The sequence below is a fragment of the Musa acuminata genome, chromosome BXJ2-4, assembly GCF_036884655.1.
Source record: "Musa acuminata AAA Group cultivar baxijiao chromosome BXJ2-4, Cavendish_Baxijiao_AAA, whole genome shotgun sequence".
NCBI lineage: Eukaryota > Viridiplantae > Streptophyta > Magnoliopsida > Zingiberales > Musaceae > Musa > Musa acuminata.
In genome coordinates, this window is record NC_088341.1 from 45,566,075 (window position 1) to 45,583,027 (window position 16,953).

General features: G+C 41.4%; 1 protein-coding gene and 1 pseudogene across 2 annotated transcripts; one reads left to right on the forward strand and one right to left on the reverse strand.

The window, feature by feature from the left end:
* Positions 1 to 762: 762 nt before the first annotated feature.
* LOC135611228 (nuclear transport factor 2-like) lies at positions 763 to 8,408 on the reverse strand. 2 transcript variants are annotated; one of them, XM_065106750.1, is made up of 9 exons: positions 8,101 to 8,408; positions 7,859 to 7,993; positions 6,861 to 7,053; positions 4,547 to 4,800; positions 4,300 to 4,483; positions 3,507 to 3,628; positions 3,349 to 3,414; positions 2,832 to 2,907; positions 763 to 1,274 (listed from the first exon to the last, which is right to left on the reverse strand). In XM_065106750.1, the coding sequence occupies exons 1-9, from the start codon at positions 8,137 to 8,139 to the stop codon at positions 1,111 to 1,113; spliced, it is 1,233 nt and encodes a 410-aa protein (XP_064962822.1). In that variant the 5' UTR covers positions 8,140 to 8,408; the 3' UTR covers positions 763 to 1,110. The 2 variants fall into 2 exon arrangements, with proteins under 2 accessions (XP_064962822.1, XP_064962821.1); XM_065106749.1 differs by having other exon boundaries at positions 6,861 to 7,167.
* A 1,423-nt stretch (positions 8,409 to 9,831) lies between these two features.
* Positions 9,832 to 16,164, forward strand: LOC103982357 (large ribosomal subunit protein eL21z/eL21y-like; annotated as a pseudogene).
* The last annotated feature ends 789 nt before the right edge of the window (positions 16,165 to 16,953 follow it).

Genomic DNA, 16,953 nt, shown 5'->3' on the forward strand with positions numbered 1-16,953 from the left:
TATGTGGTAAGCTAAAAAATCATATAATAACTATGAAAAACCGGAGGTGGTATGGTTGGATAAAAGTAATCACGTTGGTGCGTCGTCGTCACTTTTGGCCATCCACAAGCAGCTCTAATGGCCTTTCCGCAAGCCTTCCTCCTTCTCTTTGTGAGATTCTTTGAGAGTTGTTTTGCTGTGGAAGTGGAACACAACTTTTCTTACTTTGGTCATGCACCGGTTGGTCGAGGGCTATAAACTACCAAGTGGTGCGTGCGTGCGTGCACATGGATTCCTTTTGTTGTTGCTGTATCTTTTCTTATTCTTTCTTCCTCATCGGTCTTGATTCGGTGAAGGTGGTATTACAGAGTGCTTTTATTGCTTTATTTTATTTCTCGTCGGTAGGCAAGAGTTCTAATGCATTGATCCTTCTCCGAGTGCGATTTATGGATGCGTAGGCTCAAATCAAATTTACCATACAAATTAATGTAAAATAAAGAGTTCAGAAACTACATGTTAATGTTAGAGGATCATCTCATTTACCACACAGAAGAAGAATAATTACCACAAAGAAGTGACATGCATGCGATATGTATTTGCACGATTGTAACATTAAGCTGCAGATGTTAGAACGAAAAATAAGCAAATGTACAAAGATCTTTATATGCCTCGGTATATATTATTTTTCCTAGGGAAAGATTTGAACATATGAAACATTAAATGAGGAATTGGTCACAAAACTGAGTTCAAAGAATGATGCGAGTGGCAAAGACGAGATGCGGCTGTAGCAATTGAAACTGCTTTTATGGGTAATGTAACATAGAGACTCTGACAACCTATGGTATTAAACTACCCTGTAACTCCAAAAGATACTCGCTAAGAGAGAATTAGAGAGAGACTAGAGAGACACAAAAACCTCTTCATGATGCTCCTGATTGCAAGTTTATCAAAAGGGCACTCACTCCATGGAATAGGAATCATAAATTGCCAATCGGAGAAAAAGTATAGAACTAATTTCAGATTTATGGTAGGAAAACACCTCGAAAAGGAGATGTTAATATTTCCCACACAATGGGAGTCTATTGAGGCTTCCCATTGATTGTGCTAGTGCTTTAGAGCTAGCTGCAGCATCTAAAATCCCCTTTCTTGAACTCGCTGGGGGTAGCCATTTCCCCTCGTTCGGCTGTTATAATCCCTCTCGTTGCTGTCTTGCCTGCTGCCCCGACCAAACATCCGGCCACCAAAACGCCCCCTTGAGGTCTCGGATGGGTATCCTCCTCTTCCTCTGCCCCTTTCTGAAGAAAAAGATTGAAAAGATGAAAACTAACTTGTCTTACCACCTCAAATATTTTTTTCTGGAATCGATACAAACAAGGGAACCCCATTGCCAATGCTGGGGAAGTAGGAACAGATATAGTTGCCAAAATGGATGAGCTGATTATTTATGAAAAATATACTAGAAAATTGTCAGGCATTTATTTATGCTGTTTAGACATTCACAGGTTGCATCTCTAATTGTATATTGCAAACACAAACAATAATATTGAATATCAAAAAAATAAGCAGTTTTGGACTTAGGCATTTTCTATGAGACTGCATATGGTTATATAAAAAAAAAACAATATCTTATGTACTTATATGTCAGTATCTGTAATTTCACAAATATATGACAATTAAGAATATTAATGAAAAATTAGGATTAACAGCACAACGTGCCTTCTTTCTCTTGAGGAAGCACCGACGGAGCCAGACACACTCGTGAATTCTACATCAGGGTCTAGATTAGTGACCATCAAGATCCAGAGGATAGATAAGAAAGGTAGCAAAAGCAAGAGGTAAGACAAGAAAGACACAAGAGAGAAATGCAGATATGCCGCATTGTTAGTTTGCCACCTCTTTTGTTTTCTGCTCACACCATAAACTTCAAATATTCAGTTTTCTGGTGAGTATGAAGGATCAGAGTAGGAATCTATCCAGCATTGTTAGTTGCCACCTCCAGATGTCTGAATAAATCACCAGGTATCCAAACAGGCATCCAAAATTTTCCCCTCTTGATCTACTTCTTATCAACCACAACTTTCTATGTAAAACACAACAAAGTGATAAAATCATAAAAGGCAAGGTTGATTCGACAATCCACTATATCTGCCAAGGTCCATGCATATTTCATGCTTCACTTCCCGATAAGTTTGAATATTCCATGTTGCTTTCTTTTTATCTCGTAACAAACAAGCTTAGTATAATTAAGCGCTAATGGAGTCTGTTATTACTCGATCCATTGCTTGTTCAGTTAAGGCGAAAGGAAAGAAAAGCGAATGTTATTGAATTAGGCTAGGCGGCAATCTACTTGAAGCAGACAAACAAGCCCTAGACACACATTACATTCAGGATTGAGGCATAGGCACTGATTGTTATCTAGACTAACTTGATTAGTGACTTCGCCTGTACAATGTTATCTAGACTCACTTGATTATTGACTTTGCCACTTCTTCGCCTGTACACATCGTCATATGCCAAATTGCACTAGAAATGACAGTCACGGAGTACAACATACGATGCCCCATCTTAAAAAATCAATGCTTATGATCTGGAATGATGAGAAAAGGTTTATAAGAGTTTGAACTATGACATCACTGAAGTTCAAGTGTGACTCCAACTTAAATTAGTTCTACAGGACAAAAAAAAGCTATAAAATGCTTCGTGAGTTCACATTCTGCTAAAAGGTTTTTGGTCACATATATTCTATTAAACAAATCAATATATATAGAAATCAATACTGAAAAATGTTTAGCATAACGATTGAAAATTATAGTGTCAACAGTTGACGAAAAATTATACAAGACATGACTTACTTCCTCGTAAAGCCCCACTGTTCGGTCTTCTCCCCTCAACATGAATCAGCCGCCCATTCAACTGTATTGGAGATGCCTGCACGTCAACAATGATTCTGTAAGATACGCAGATCTGAAAGATGCTTCAGAGATTCGAGGTTCAGAAAGTTGATGATTGTCTTATGCATAAAAGAACCTGTCTTAAGTTACAAAGAGGTCAAAAGAGACAACAACATGAACACAATAGTTGTTTGCAGAAGAAAACTCAACTGTCCAACATTGACCAAATTAAGTAACGGACTCGATTTTGTAAAATAGAGCAGTCAAGGAAAATGAACTAGCATCAATTACCGAACAAGCACAAATTTTATCAGAACACGATCAAAGAATTCATCTGATTACAAATAAGAAACAAGGACAAACAAACACACATCAATCAGCATTTAGTTAAAAACATATACAATGATAATTTGATCCAGAGTTATCTAGAATGTATCTGACACTGATTCAGATTTAGAGCTATTGGAAGAGGACAAACCTTAAGTGCATTATGTACACCAATGGCATCTTCGTACTCAATGAAGGCATAGAAAACATCAGACTCCTGCAAATTCACATGAACTAGACAACTGAGGCAAACATTCCAACCTATGTTAATATGTTTAAAATAGTACAACAAGGTTCTATGAGATTTACCTTGCGGCTCCTAATAGAAACACCATCAGGCCTTAGTCTACCAAAGTTCTTAAAGACTTGCTCAAGGTCCACAACTGAAATAGATGAAGAGAGATTTCCCACATAAACTGATCTTGCTTCACCTGAGAACAAAGATAAAAGAGAACACTAAAAGCAGTTTTAAGAAAGCAGGAGGAATCTTCTGATAGAACAGAATAGTGTAAAACCATAAAGAACAAACAAAAAAGAAACAACAAAACTACAAAAAATATATGCTAATGTAATAAAGAACCAATTGGTTGCTTGGAATCGATATGCAAATTCAAATTCTCACTAGATTTAAAAGTAAAGAAATTTGAAGTATTAGGAAGATAATACCTTAATAGTTGTATCCAGATCAAAGATTGCAAAAATGTTACTAGGTGACTAAAAGTAATTACTAAGAAACTCAGCCATATGAGATTACAAAGCCTAATTTTCTATTAGAGGGATGACCGTTTAATTTCTTGAAATATGCAAAACCAATTGGTTGTTTGAGATTGATATGCAAATTCAAATTCTCACTGGAGTTAAAATTAATGAAATTTGAGGTATTAGGAAGATGATAGATATCTTAATAGTTGGGTCCAGATCAAAAATTGCACAAACATTACTAGATCACAAGAAGTAATTACTAAGAAACTCAGTCATATGAGATTGTGAAGCCTAATTTTCTATTAGAGGGATGACCTTTTAATTTCTTGGAGTAGCAATATGCTGGATTGTTCAAAAAACATACTGTACAAATATATAAAAGCGAAGAAAGGAAAAAAACCTTCATCTTCAACTAATGGAGCCTCCTCAGCTGCCTCTGAGACGGACCTTTCAGAAACCAAGGCAGGCTGTGGTCGTTGAGAAGTTGGCTGCAAGGAAGGAGCCCATTCTGAGGCCACCTGACTGGGCTTCGATAAAGATGTTGTATGTGGCATAGGTTGTCCAGATTGGCCTTTAGAACGAAGCTGTGATACAAACAACATTAATTTGCTATGAAATACCTGTGGGAAATGTATAATTCAACATACAATGGATGCATAGGTCTGCCGAGTTGGCTCCTCAACAGGTTCCTCTGGAGTGGCAAGGGGTGGATCTCTTGCAGTATCCAAGGCACTTGGATATGAAGCAGCATCTTCAACAGGAGACTCGTCTACTCTTTCATCAGATTCTGGAAGTTGCTGCAGTGCCTCAGGTATGCTATACTTCTCAACTGTGTCATTTTCTTCCAATGAGGGCACCAAATCCCGAGACTGAAGTTGTTCTTCCAGAATGTAGTCAGAAACTGCCGAAATAATCAACAAAGTCAGGCTTAAGATTACAAGAAAGAAATTAGGTGTCCAGCTATCAAGGTCACCTTTTCATGCCCTCAAAAAAGACCACTATAGGCTTTCAGAATATTAAAAAATTGTTCTATCATGATAAATTGGGCCTGAGAGAAGTTTCTCACTCCTTGTTCATATTGTTAACATTTAACAAATTGCCAAAAGTGGCCTCAGCAATCCTATATAAGCCATACAAGAAATAAAAGTGAACAGACTAATAAACAGAGACATCAAACTGGAAGATGCAGTAGTACCCCACTCCTAGAAGGAAGTAGCCTACATGCAGCAACTTCTTCCAAAAAATACAAGTGTGAGATGATATAACAAATAAAGGTACATTACTCCAATCAGACTATAACTTACTCTTAAAAACAGAGGAAACAGACCAAAATGACATACATTTTATCAAGATGACCTGACGACAGCAGCTCATTTGTTTCGTATAGTACACTTATAAAGCACCAATAAACATAGGACACCCAAGATACAACAATGCCTTTACTTCTTAGGACATATGGTGAACAAGCGACAAACAAACTTGATGACAACTATGTACTTCACTACAGTGATTCAATAGGCGCTCGAGCGAGGCGAGGCGAGGCCCGAGCGCCTCGCTTCACTTCCAGGCGGCACGCTTCAAAGAGGCGCCGCCTGGGTGCTCGCCCGAGCCCAAGCGCCGGGCGCTTCGGGCGAGCGCCTAGGTTAAACCAGGCGACCGAACCAACGTTTTAGGTTTGGTTCGGTCTCCGGTGCTTGAGTTGGTTCAATCAAACCAACTAAAGCACCGATATCAGCTGCTGCTGCCCAACCCTAACCTTGCTCGCCGCTCCCGCTGCCGTTGCTCGCCGCTGCTGCTGCTCGCTGTCGTTGCTCACTTTTATTGTTGTCGCTGCACCCTCGATCTTCCCTTACACTCATCTTCCTTCTCCTCTTTCGAAAGTATACTGTTAACAGTATACTAGTAATAGTAATGTATTTGTATTTATTAGATTAATAATATATTATTTTGATTTTAATACTGTTAAATAATTATATTTATTAATTATATTATATATTTTAATATTTTAGCGCCTCGTTTCGCTCGGGCGAGCGCCTAGCGCCTCGGGCGTTTTTGGACCTTGGCGCCTAGCGCTTTTTAAATCACTGCTTCACTAATTAAACATATCAAGTATAAAAAAACTTGGTGTGTTTGGTTCTAGGGTGGGCAAGTAATGTTCATTTGGAAGACATGGGTCTTGTATACATTTACTTGGCGACTTGGCATGAACAGAATCAAGATCAGAACTGACCAGCAGTGACATGATAGAGACTAGTGGGACCAAACTGACCAAAAAATTTTAAATTCAAAAGAATGAAGGAAAACAAACAGAAATAAAATGGTGAACTCTTATATATAAAACGTACTTCCTTTGTTTTTTGCATGATAACATTCACTTTAACAGAGATAACAGATATCATTTTGTATTCCTTTTGTCTATTCCAAGTCACTATGTCAATTTATAAGTATGTGTCATAAAAATCTTCTAAAATGAAAAGCAAAGTAGCACACAAGGAAACATGTAGCAGCACCACCTTTCTATTTAATTTCGCACAATTTTCCTTCGAAACGATTTTATTGTACATGATAACGAAAAAAAATCTGTAAGCTTAACTTATAAAGATAACTTAGTAAGAATTCTAGAGGCAGTAACTAAGCTGAATATTCACAAAGAGTTCCAATCATTTTCAAAATTGTAATAACTTTTGTTTTAATTTTATTTAAAATTTTATGTGAAAAGGTAGGTACATTGATTAGAAAGTCTCTCAAGTAGTACCATATGATATGAATCATGCGATAGTTCATAAACATGGACAAATACATCCCTACCTCCTTTCATTTCTTCAACATGCTCCAAAGATAAAGTAATGACAAGGCAGCAAATTAGATTTCAAAGTACAGAAGAACATGTCAAACATCTACTAGCAACAAATATCCCTGACAAATAGGGTTGGTCTCTACATTTTCCACAGTAATCATTACCTGTTTCAGGTACAGAACTGGGTGCATTTAAGTTGGTGTCAAGATTGCTATGAGCCAAGATGACTGTTGGGTGCTGATGAATATGTTCCTCCTCAAGTAAGTGAAAAATGTCGTTGAGAACAAAGTACCCTTTCTCCTGAGGAGCAAGAAAAAATGTTTCCACAAATTTCCTCCTGACACTATACTCTTTCAGCTGCACATAACCAGAAACCATCACCAAAACTCCACCATTCCAAGACTCCAAAGATTGAGCTGATTTAATCTCAATCCCATTAAAATTCAGGCACATAACTAGATGATGGATTTGCTGCAAAATGTTAGGATATTTTAGGTAGTGCATAACTATGACCTCGCCGGTTAAAAGAATATCAAAGAAAAAAAGTTGAAGATCGGTGACATATCATTTCATAATTTTATAATTCCATAGAAGGAATATGATACAAAGATTTCTAAGAGCAAAATTACCAGCAAACCTCATAATAATTAACATGATTCCGGTTTACAGACCAGTGGAAACAAAAATAGGTGGTATAGAGTCAAAGTAAATTAACTCCATTTCATATGAAAGAAACCCATTATGTCAACACTCATCAGTGACAACCTAAAACCAACTAGGACCGAATCTCCCTTGATTTGAAGTACAAAAAGGATTTCGGTGTTCTTAGTTGAATAGCATGGGTTAGTAAACAACATAAAAACTGTCAAAACGTGGAACAGCTAAAGAAAATACAGGCATTCTCATCCAAAAGCACAAAAGTTGTGGATCATCATTTTTCAAGGAACGTTGTTCTGGACATAGGCAACAAAACGATTAACTCGTATATCATAAAAATATAATACATTATATTCTTCTAACCATTGAAAAATCTTACTCAATATTTATTTCATTACTCTGTGGCAAAGAGATGTCTAAGGATTTTGGAAAGCAAAAATATGGAGAAATAGAATTCCATCAAAAAGATCGAAGGGGGAAAAGAATCTGATATGATGAACAATACCACCATCCCCGTAGCTGTTTCCGTCGCAGTCCCATCAAATCGCGCCATAGAGCTCACGTCCGTGTAGAACTGATGAACTAGTTCCGGCTGCTGCTGAAGAATCCGATAGTATTGCTCCAAGAAATAAGCACCGACCTGCACGAATCCCAACAAAAAGGGGGTAAAATCAACCACAACAAAAGGAGCAAAAAAATCAGGCGAAGATGTTGCTTGAAGCAGATATACTCCGCAGATTCGATTACCTGGACGGCACCGACATGACCAGGGTACAAAGAAGCCATCGCGGCGCATGCAAGGGGGCGGATCTGTAAGCCCTGGATCCAAAGATGAACCAAGCGGTCGATCCGAGGAGCTACCACTTGGAGCGAGACCGCGCTAGGGGCCGGGATTCGACTTGTAGAAGAAGAAGAATAAAGGGGCGAGGCGAGGGGGGGGTGCCCTTCCGCTCTTCCTCCGTCTCCGCCGACGGTCCAGCAAACGGGGGATTTCTTCGGCCGCTTTCCTTCTATCTCCGCTCCGCTTCGCCACAAAAGAAAGAAAGAGAGAGAGAGAGAGAGAGAGAGAGAGAGATCTCGAGGCAGCGCGGGTTTAAAGAAGCGGATTCGTGACACGTTTCGGCGAAGATCTGACGCTGGCGGTACGAACTGGCTTACGATGAAGCGATACCAGCCGTCCGATCCGCGGGCCCCGCTCGTGGACGCCGATGCCGAAGCGCCCGCATTTGGCAAGTACGCTTCCTTTCCAAAGCCCTGTCCCACGTTCAACGCACTCACTTTGCTATCACGTGCACGTCACGTGTGTTGAGGAATATGTACTACCCTATTCATCCGACATGCGCATGTCACGTATGATGATAATATACACGCACAATAAATAAATATATACATAGTTCACAAAAATACACTACAAATTTCTGCCATAAAAGAAAATGATTTGGTTAGAAGAAGAGATAAAAATGAGGTCATTCTGTGTCATTGTTTCGAGCCCAAATATGGCATACGATTCAAGATTGAAAAATGGGAATTTTATTTGGAAGAAAATGTAAGAAAAAAGGGAAAGTGATTGAAATACATGCATAATTATACCATTACAACTCGAGACATGGATACATGCATAGCTCATACCAAATACTAGTGATATGTATGCGATTCATGGAACTAAAGATTTGATTACGGATTTAGTATTTGGCTACATGAAACTTACCTTTTACAATTTAATTGTTCTCGATGCTTTGGAAGGTTGGAGTAAATTTCAAAACGGGTTGGATAATTCAAATTGTAGGTATAATTTAATAAAATGATATTTCATTTTGAATAAAGTGATTTTTTGTTTTTTGTTTTTTGCACTTTCAACACGTCAAGTTGAACCAAATATAATAATAATAATTACTTAAAAATTAAGGATATTAACTTTTCACTTTCCACTGAATACATTAATCGAACATTCCTAATACAAACTAATTTAAGTATTAGAGGGGTATTATCGGATACGCTCCAACATAGATTTTGTAGTCTTTGATTGAATCTCTTAATTTTCTAATATATTGACATGAAACGTAATTCAAAGTAGATATCACTTTGAACAATAAAAATCTATCAAATAATTATAAAATAAAATTAATAATATATCCTCACCATAGAATGTATATAGTATAATATATCGATAATAAAATTAATCAAGATTATACTAGTCAAAGAAATTATATTATTTAATTTACTAATTATTTTATTAAATAAACTACAAAACAAATCTATATGAAATACCATGGAATGTTATATTGGAAGTAAATGAACAATTAGAGTGAGATGGTGTATTGACATATTTTAATTAGTAAAAAAAATATTTATTTTTTTCATATCAATAATTAAAGGAAATCCTCATAAGAGGCAATACTCCTTATCAGTCCCGTATGAAGCACCCAATCGTAAGAACTAAATGGGCCGGTCTGCCAATTCACAGGCCCAAATGTACACGACCATAAGTACGAAAAGAAACCCTGGACTACGGTGCCGTCCCGGTAGTGTCCCCTGGAGGCGGCAAGCGGCGGCGGTAGAGCGGCGGGAGAGTGAGAGAGAATGCCGGTGGGTCACGGCCTTCGTTCTCGCACCAGGGACCTCTTCTCCCGGCCCTTACGGAAGAAAGGGTACATCCCCCTTACGACGTACCTGCGTACCTACAGGATCGGCGACTAGGTCGAGATTAAGGTCAACGGCGCCGTACACAAGGGCATGCCACACAAGTTCTACTACGGTCGCACCGGCAAGTTCTGGAACGTCACCAAGCGCGCCGTCGGCGTCGAGGTCAACAAGCAGGTCGGAATCCTAACCCCGGTTCCCTTTCTTTTTCTCTCTGTCTTTGTTCGTAAGATTCAATTGGTGATTGATTGTGTTGGAAAGGAAAGGCTTTTTCTTTTCAGAAGCTTGGACAAGTTCTATAGGCGTCATAAACTGAAAAAACAGGAACCTTTGGTTGGCAATCTGCACATCGGGAAGAGTTCTCGATCGAGTGTCAAAAGCTATTGTTAGGTTTAGATGATCTTTTTGATGGATAATCGAATAAGATATTCATTATCCTGGGACATGACATCTCAATTATTAGATCCGACGTCCTTTACTATTGCTAGTTCCAGGTTGAATATGCGTCCTCGCCTATTGCTCATTATGGTCTTATGCCAAATTGGTATTCTTTGTGATGTGAGGTGGGTAAAACAACATTGGCAAAATCTGGAAAAACCAGTCAACTTCGATTCATCTGATGTCGATCTACAAGAACCAAGGAGTATTTTGCTGTGAGACTAGATCACATCATCATTACCTGCAAAAGATTCTATACAGTCATTCCATGACTTGGGCTTACTTTGTATTACATTATCTTCATGCCCAAGCCCAAAACTAAGCCTGACGTTTATACTAGGCTGCATAAGCTTCTGTTTGCTTAATATAATGGAATGAAATCTTTAAGGGTGCCTTTGTATTTTGACAATCATTTCCTTTTTTACTATTATTTTAGCAGTCATTTTTTTACTAATTGTTTGGCAATTAAGTGATTTGCAAATTGATCGTTTGCTTCGTAAATGATGGTACATGTTGTAGTTTGTTTCAATTTCTTTCTGTGTGGTGTATATTTAAAAGTGCTTCTATGTGTGTTGCGGGTGTCCATGACAACAGCCGCTCTTGCTTGCAGGGTACAGTTGTGTGGATCGACCAATTCCAGATCATTAAATGGCTGGGGCCTTATGAACTGTCCTGCTTACTCCGGTAGTGTTGGTTTTCACTTCATGCCAATTGATGGTGGAGCAAAATTTTCTACTTCCAGGTCGGCAACCGGCTCATCAAGAAAAGGATCACAGACATGGAGCATGTGCAGCCGTCCAAGAGCCAGGGAAGATTTTCGCTCGCGGATGAAAAAGAATGACCAATTGAAGGCCGAGGCAAAGGCATGCGGCGAGGTCATCAGCACCAAACTGTCACGGACAAACTTCGAAACAGGGTGTTTGATGTAATGCTTATGTATGTCCGTGTCTTTTGGCATGTTCATGCCTTGTACAGCATGTAGAGGGGCGGCCGAAGGCTTAATAGTCCCATTTTAGTTGGGTTGGTGGCCTCTTTAGGCTTGTAAATAAAGGTTGTGTCATGTGGACACGTGCGAGGTCTGTAATGGACCATTTTACCCTTTGTTGTGTCACTGTTCAGAGCTTGTAAAGTCTGTTTATAATTTACATTGTCTATGAAGTGTTTTTCGGACATGTTTGCTTGTGGATCCCGATTGAGGCGTTCTCTCTAACTCGTTCTCTCTTTTGGTGGTCCTAAGGGACAATGGGAGGCTTCGGGGAGGCTGACCTTTGCGGACGGACACGCAAGGGTGCCGCACGATTTAGGCAAAACCAGCTAAGTCCGTGTCATATGGTATCAGAGCGGGACAAGCACTCATAGAAACACTTAGCATGCAAACGTGGGGGACCTAGCGGGGCTGCGTTGAGGGCAATCAGCACACGCGCGACCGTTTGGGGGAAAACGGGCATGGAGATATAGGGTAAAGGAGTCGCTCGGAGGAGCGGGCATCTGACATTGGCATTCAGAGGAATGGCCAACCCTTCGCGCAAGAGGCACCACGAGAACAGGCAAGCTTGGAAGAATGTGGAGCGCACAAAGGTTGGGATGGCTGAGTTTGAGCTACGGCTCAACGTTGACAACTATACTTGATGGTGCTCAAGGCAAGCGAGGCGCTTGGCAAAGGAAGAGACCAGGCAAGGTGGAATGAGTTGCTCAGCGACCAAAAGAGTTTTGCAAAGCTCACAAAGGTGAGGGGAATTGCTAACTCGAAGAATTCGGTACTCATGCATGGGCTTGTATGCGGACGACGGACTGTTCGTGGCCATCCCAAGGCGACCGAGACTCGGCGCCATGGAGCATTGAAACTTTCCTTTCGGCATGCGAAGGATACGTCCGGAGGAGGCTGAAGTGTGCAACGAGTTCAGCATGTTGCTAGGCCTTGAGGGGTGTAGCGGTGGCTGTATTGACGTGGAGGCATAATCTAGCAAGTGCGTTTGCAAGAGGCAGAACAATGCACTGTTTGTTCAGCAGATCGGAGTAGTCCAACGGGATGGTGGTCTCAGAAACGAAGAGAGATGTTGCTCCAATGGGACAGTTATCCAGGAGGGATAAGTCTCGGCTCTCCAGAGGGAGAATCATGTGAGATGAACTTCACATGTTGAGGAGGAGTACTTGAACAAACAACAACTCCACGAAGCTCGATGGACTGAGCAAGCGGCGAGGAGTTGTCGCATGATCTCGCTCGAGAGAATGCATTGGTGGATGCATTGCGAGATCAAGTGGGGGAGCGACCCAAAGCAACTTAAATGAAGGCACACTTGGAGTCGATGTGGAGATCGGACTCAAGGGAGGGCTGACCCGTGGAATGGTGGGCACGAGGGCCACCATCGACTCAATGCAAAAACGAGGAGCGAAGCAACTTGGGTGTAACTTGGCGAAGTACCCAAGCCGCATGAAGGGAGCCAACAGAGAAGTTGGAACATGGAGCAGAAGCATAGTGCTTTCCTTAGACAGAGGTCAAAGACATGAACTCTTGCAGAGGCAAGAGTAGGATCATGTTGTTCCATGGGTCCTTCATTCTGACGGAGCAGACTCATCTTGCATGGTGCCAAAGACGAAGGGAGCTTCGGGGCACATGCACCTTATCTCGGAGAAGCATTTGATGGAGGAACTAAGGCGACTCAATTTGCGGAGGCGAAGTTGGGTACAGAAGGCCTTAGCACGGGGCAAGAGGATGCAGAGGCGGGTACTCTTGAAGAATATGCCACAGTGTTGCCATTCGAGTTGCTATGATGGAAGCGGTGCGCAGCGGAGATTGTGCTGGTAGGGGCAGAGGCCCAGGATCCAGGCAATGGTGCACAATTTACAGCGAAGTCGGTGGACTTCGGGAGCTACTAGGCGACGGACTGTCCTAGAGCGATGCTTCATCTAGGTGTGACCCAAGAGTGGGTGGATGAAGGTCGATTGCCAAAGGAGCGAACAAAATCGAAGGTGGAGGAGACCCTGCGATGTATTGGCAGAGGCCACACATGGAGGGTTCACAATTCGAGCTTATTCCACAAGGATCAGAATGCAATGGAGATGTCACCAGGAGGCGACATGGTGCAGCGGATCGTGGTGGAACAGTTCGTGGCAATGCGACACACACGACATAGTCCCGTGAGGGATGAGATCATATGGAGGTATGATCGGGAGCTACTGGGAGCTCCACTTTGGTGAACAACACGACAGCAAGAAGGGCTATGGATTCAAGGAGTGAAGGTCATGGTACCGCAGAGGCGGGTCTTCCGTGCGTGCATCGAATTTTGCATCGGACGAAAACCTTGGTCATCAGCATATGGGGGCTGTGTTCCACTAAGGGAAAAGTTCGAATGCAAGTACTAGTGAGTTCCATGGGAGGGACTTGATCATGCAGAGGTATGATCGAAGCAACTGGAGAGTTGGACTGCTCCAGAGCTCTTATTCGCTTAAGGGAGCTCGACAAGTCAGAGGACAAGGTCGAGTAAGCGAACGTTGCTACCAAGGAAGCTAAGGAGAACAGAATCAGTGCAAACCCTACAACGTGATGGCAGAGGCCATGCATGGGAGTTGCAGTCTGTCTTTCCATCGACCAAACAGTCTGCTTGGAGAACACAGAGGTGTTGAAGCAGGGGGTCGAAAGGGGCGAGGAAGCGACGACGAGTCCAGAGGGACTTAGCTACCCAAAATCAAGCAATCAGTTAGAATGGAGGTGGACTCGGAGGAGTGTCACGGAGGCATATCTACTGATTGTGAAGAAAAGGGATGTAGATGCGAGGCGACGGATAGTAGTGCCATGGGCATGGCAGCGCCATGGTACCGCAGAGGCGGGACTTCCGTGAAGGTCATTGATCCCTTGCTCTCATGGAGGGAGAGCGCTTGGTCGTGAAAGGGGCCGAGGAGGTGGAGCATGCAGAGGCAATCTCCAAGTACCGAGACAAGGCTGAAGGGCAGAGGCCGAGGAACTTCGTAAGACCGGTGTCAACAAGTTTCTCATCAAGATAGCCGTAAGTGAAGGACTTCGGGTCATGCAAGAGTGCACGACCAAGGAACGAAGCAAGCAGTACGCGGTGCTGTACCTTTGCTACTCAGTGGAGTAGGCGGCAGGGTTGATGGAGAAGACGGTACAATCTCAGAGGCGACCTCATCTATCAGAGAATTACTCCAAGTTGGGGTGAAAACTTTCCGCATTCCAGAAGTTCGATGGCATTGAGAAGGTGAATCACAGTAGCTAACTCAACGCAAGGAGTGCAAACACTTCAAGTGCTTCAGAAGTGTGAGCAAAGAGCAGGCGAAGGCCAGTAACCAGCTCGATGCATGAAGTACAACCTCGAGGAGGCGGGCGAAGTCAAGTAACCTTTGCCTTCTCAACTCTTAAGAGAATGGGCGAAACCGAGTACCCCAATTCTCTTATCTATCCAGCAGAGGAGCTCTACACAAGTTCAAAGACCCTTCGAAGATAATGGAAGACAATAGTTGTCAAATCCTCACCAACGGTGATCAGTGCTACTGAGAGTAGATTGTCCGCTTCATTTCCCAATGAAATGCCAATCGAAAGCGGAAGTGATGCGAACCTACTTGGATGTGACAACTAACTGAAAGAAGAGTCAATGAGCAGATTCTGTGGAGGAAGGACCCAAAACTTCAGAAGTTTGCGAGGCGATGCTCGTTAAAGCTCCAACAAGCATCCAACCAGTTCAAGCAGCATGAGGAATCTTTGAGAGACTGGCGCAGTAAGGATGGTCTTTTCCTTCATCTGGGGGATCCGCAGGAATCAACAATGATCAACACAACTCAGCCAACCCCACACCAGAGTCAGAGTCATTGGTGAGTTGAAGCAGCATGACGGATCAAATGTTCGACTACTAAAAAACAACAGCGGAGAGCAGCTGGGAGTCAAGAGGCGCATTGTAGCTGGAGCAGAAGATTGAAGACTCAGCAAAGGCGAGGAGTTGCAGTGTCGACAAAGGCTTCAACGAGGACGTCGAAGGAATAAGTGGGGGAGAATGTCACGGACAAACTTCGAAACAGGGTGTTTGATGTAATGCTTATGTATGTCCGTGTCTTTTGGCATGTTCGTGCCTTGTACAGCATGTAGAGGGGCGGACGAAGGCTTAATAGTCCCATTTTAGTTGGGTTGGTGGCCTCTTTAGGCTTGTAAATAAAGGTTGTGTCATGTGGACACGTGCGAGAGATTTTCGGTCTGTAATGGACCATTTTACCCTTTGTTGTGCCACTGTTCAGAGCTTGTAAAGTCTGTTTGTAATTTGCATTGTCTATGAAGTGTTTTTCGGATATGTTTGCTTGTGGATCCCGATTGAGGCGTTCTCTCTAACCCGTTCTCTCTTTTGGTGGTCCTAAGGGACAATGGGAGGCTTCGGGGAGGCTGACCTTTGCGGACGGACACGCAAGGGTGCCGCACGACTTAGGCAAAACCAGCTAAGTCCGTGTCAAAACGACAGCCGGAGGGCCCTAAGCCTGGCTTTATGGTGGAAGGTGCGACTCTTGAGACTGTCACCCCTATTCCTTACGATGTGGTCAATGACCTCAAGGGTGGTTAGTGTCTCTTCTGGCCAAATTTTGTTTCTCTATATGCTTGATCCTTGTTTTCCTCGAAAGACTTCATTCTATCAACATCAGTTGTCCATGGCAGATGTGAGACTTGTTTATCATGAGTCCATATTGGTCGGATCGAATTTTCCACAATTGAATGCACTACTAGTCTCTTCTCCTGTATTGCCTAATCCATCCGTGTTCACTTTGTAAAGATGTTAATAGTAACATATCACACTGATAGAATGAAGATATCATGTCTTGGCATCCTCTCTCACTTTTGGTACTTGCTATACTACTATTGTCATACAAAATCTCTTGCAAGCTTTTCTATGCACATATATTTTCTTGTCTGCTGCTCAATTTCACAAATCCTCTAATAGATGTATGCAAAAACTTGAAACTCAAAAGAGTAGTGGATTTGTATTAGTTTTCTTTGTTTTAAATATACACAACCACCACAGTAGTTGGTTGAGGTGTATTTTTTGTTGGTTAATCATCAAATGAATGTTTTCTTTAGAAGGTAAATGGCAAATGTGGGATTTGAATTCAACATCTTATGATATAACTAACTGGCATTAATATTATTTAAAATTTTAATTGATGTTAAGAATATTGAGGATCTTATTTTGGATGTTTATAATATTGATTATGTAACTAATATTTTGAGAGGCATTTATGTTATATATTCATAGTGAATAACCCTCTATAAACAAGGGATGCATAATGCATTAGTTCATATTTTTTTTAGTATATGTTAACATAAATACAGTATTATTGATTGTGATTGAAAATGATTAGCTTGAGTTCTTTGAATGAGCATTAATGAAAGTTAATATATGCAAATTCTCCTTTCAGTAAAATAAAAAAAAATTAATGAGGTTATCCTTTTTTAAATGGCATGACTGCCCCTTAATAAATTGGCCGTTTTTATATATTTGTCAAAATATATATCCTTTTTAATATTTATAT

Excerpts from the sequence above, each read along its gene's own strand:
- LOC135611228 (XM_065106749.1), bottom strand. The coding sequence starts at position 8,139 with ATGGCTTCTTTGTACCCTGGTCATGTCGGTGCCGTCCAG. Across the intron at positions 7,168-7,858 it reads AAACAGCTACGGGGATGGTG|CAAATCCATCATCTAGTTAT; the intron begins GTATTGTTCATC and ends AACATTTTGCAG. Across the intron at positions 4,801-6,860 it reads CAGTTCTGTACCTGAAACAG|TTTCTGACTACATTCTGGAA; the intron begins GTAATGATTACT and ends TTATTTCGGCAG.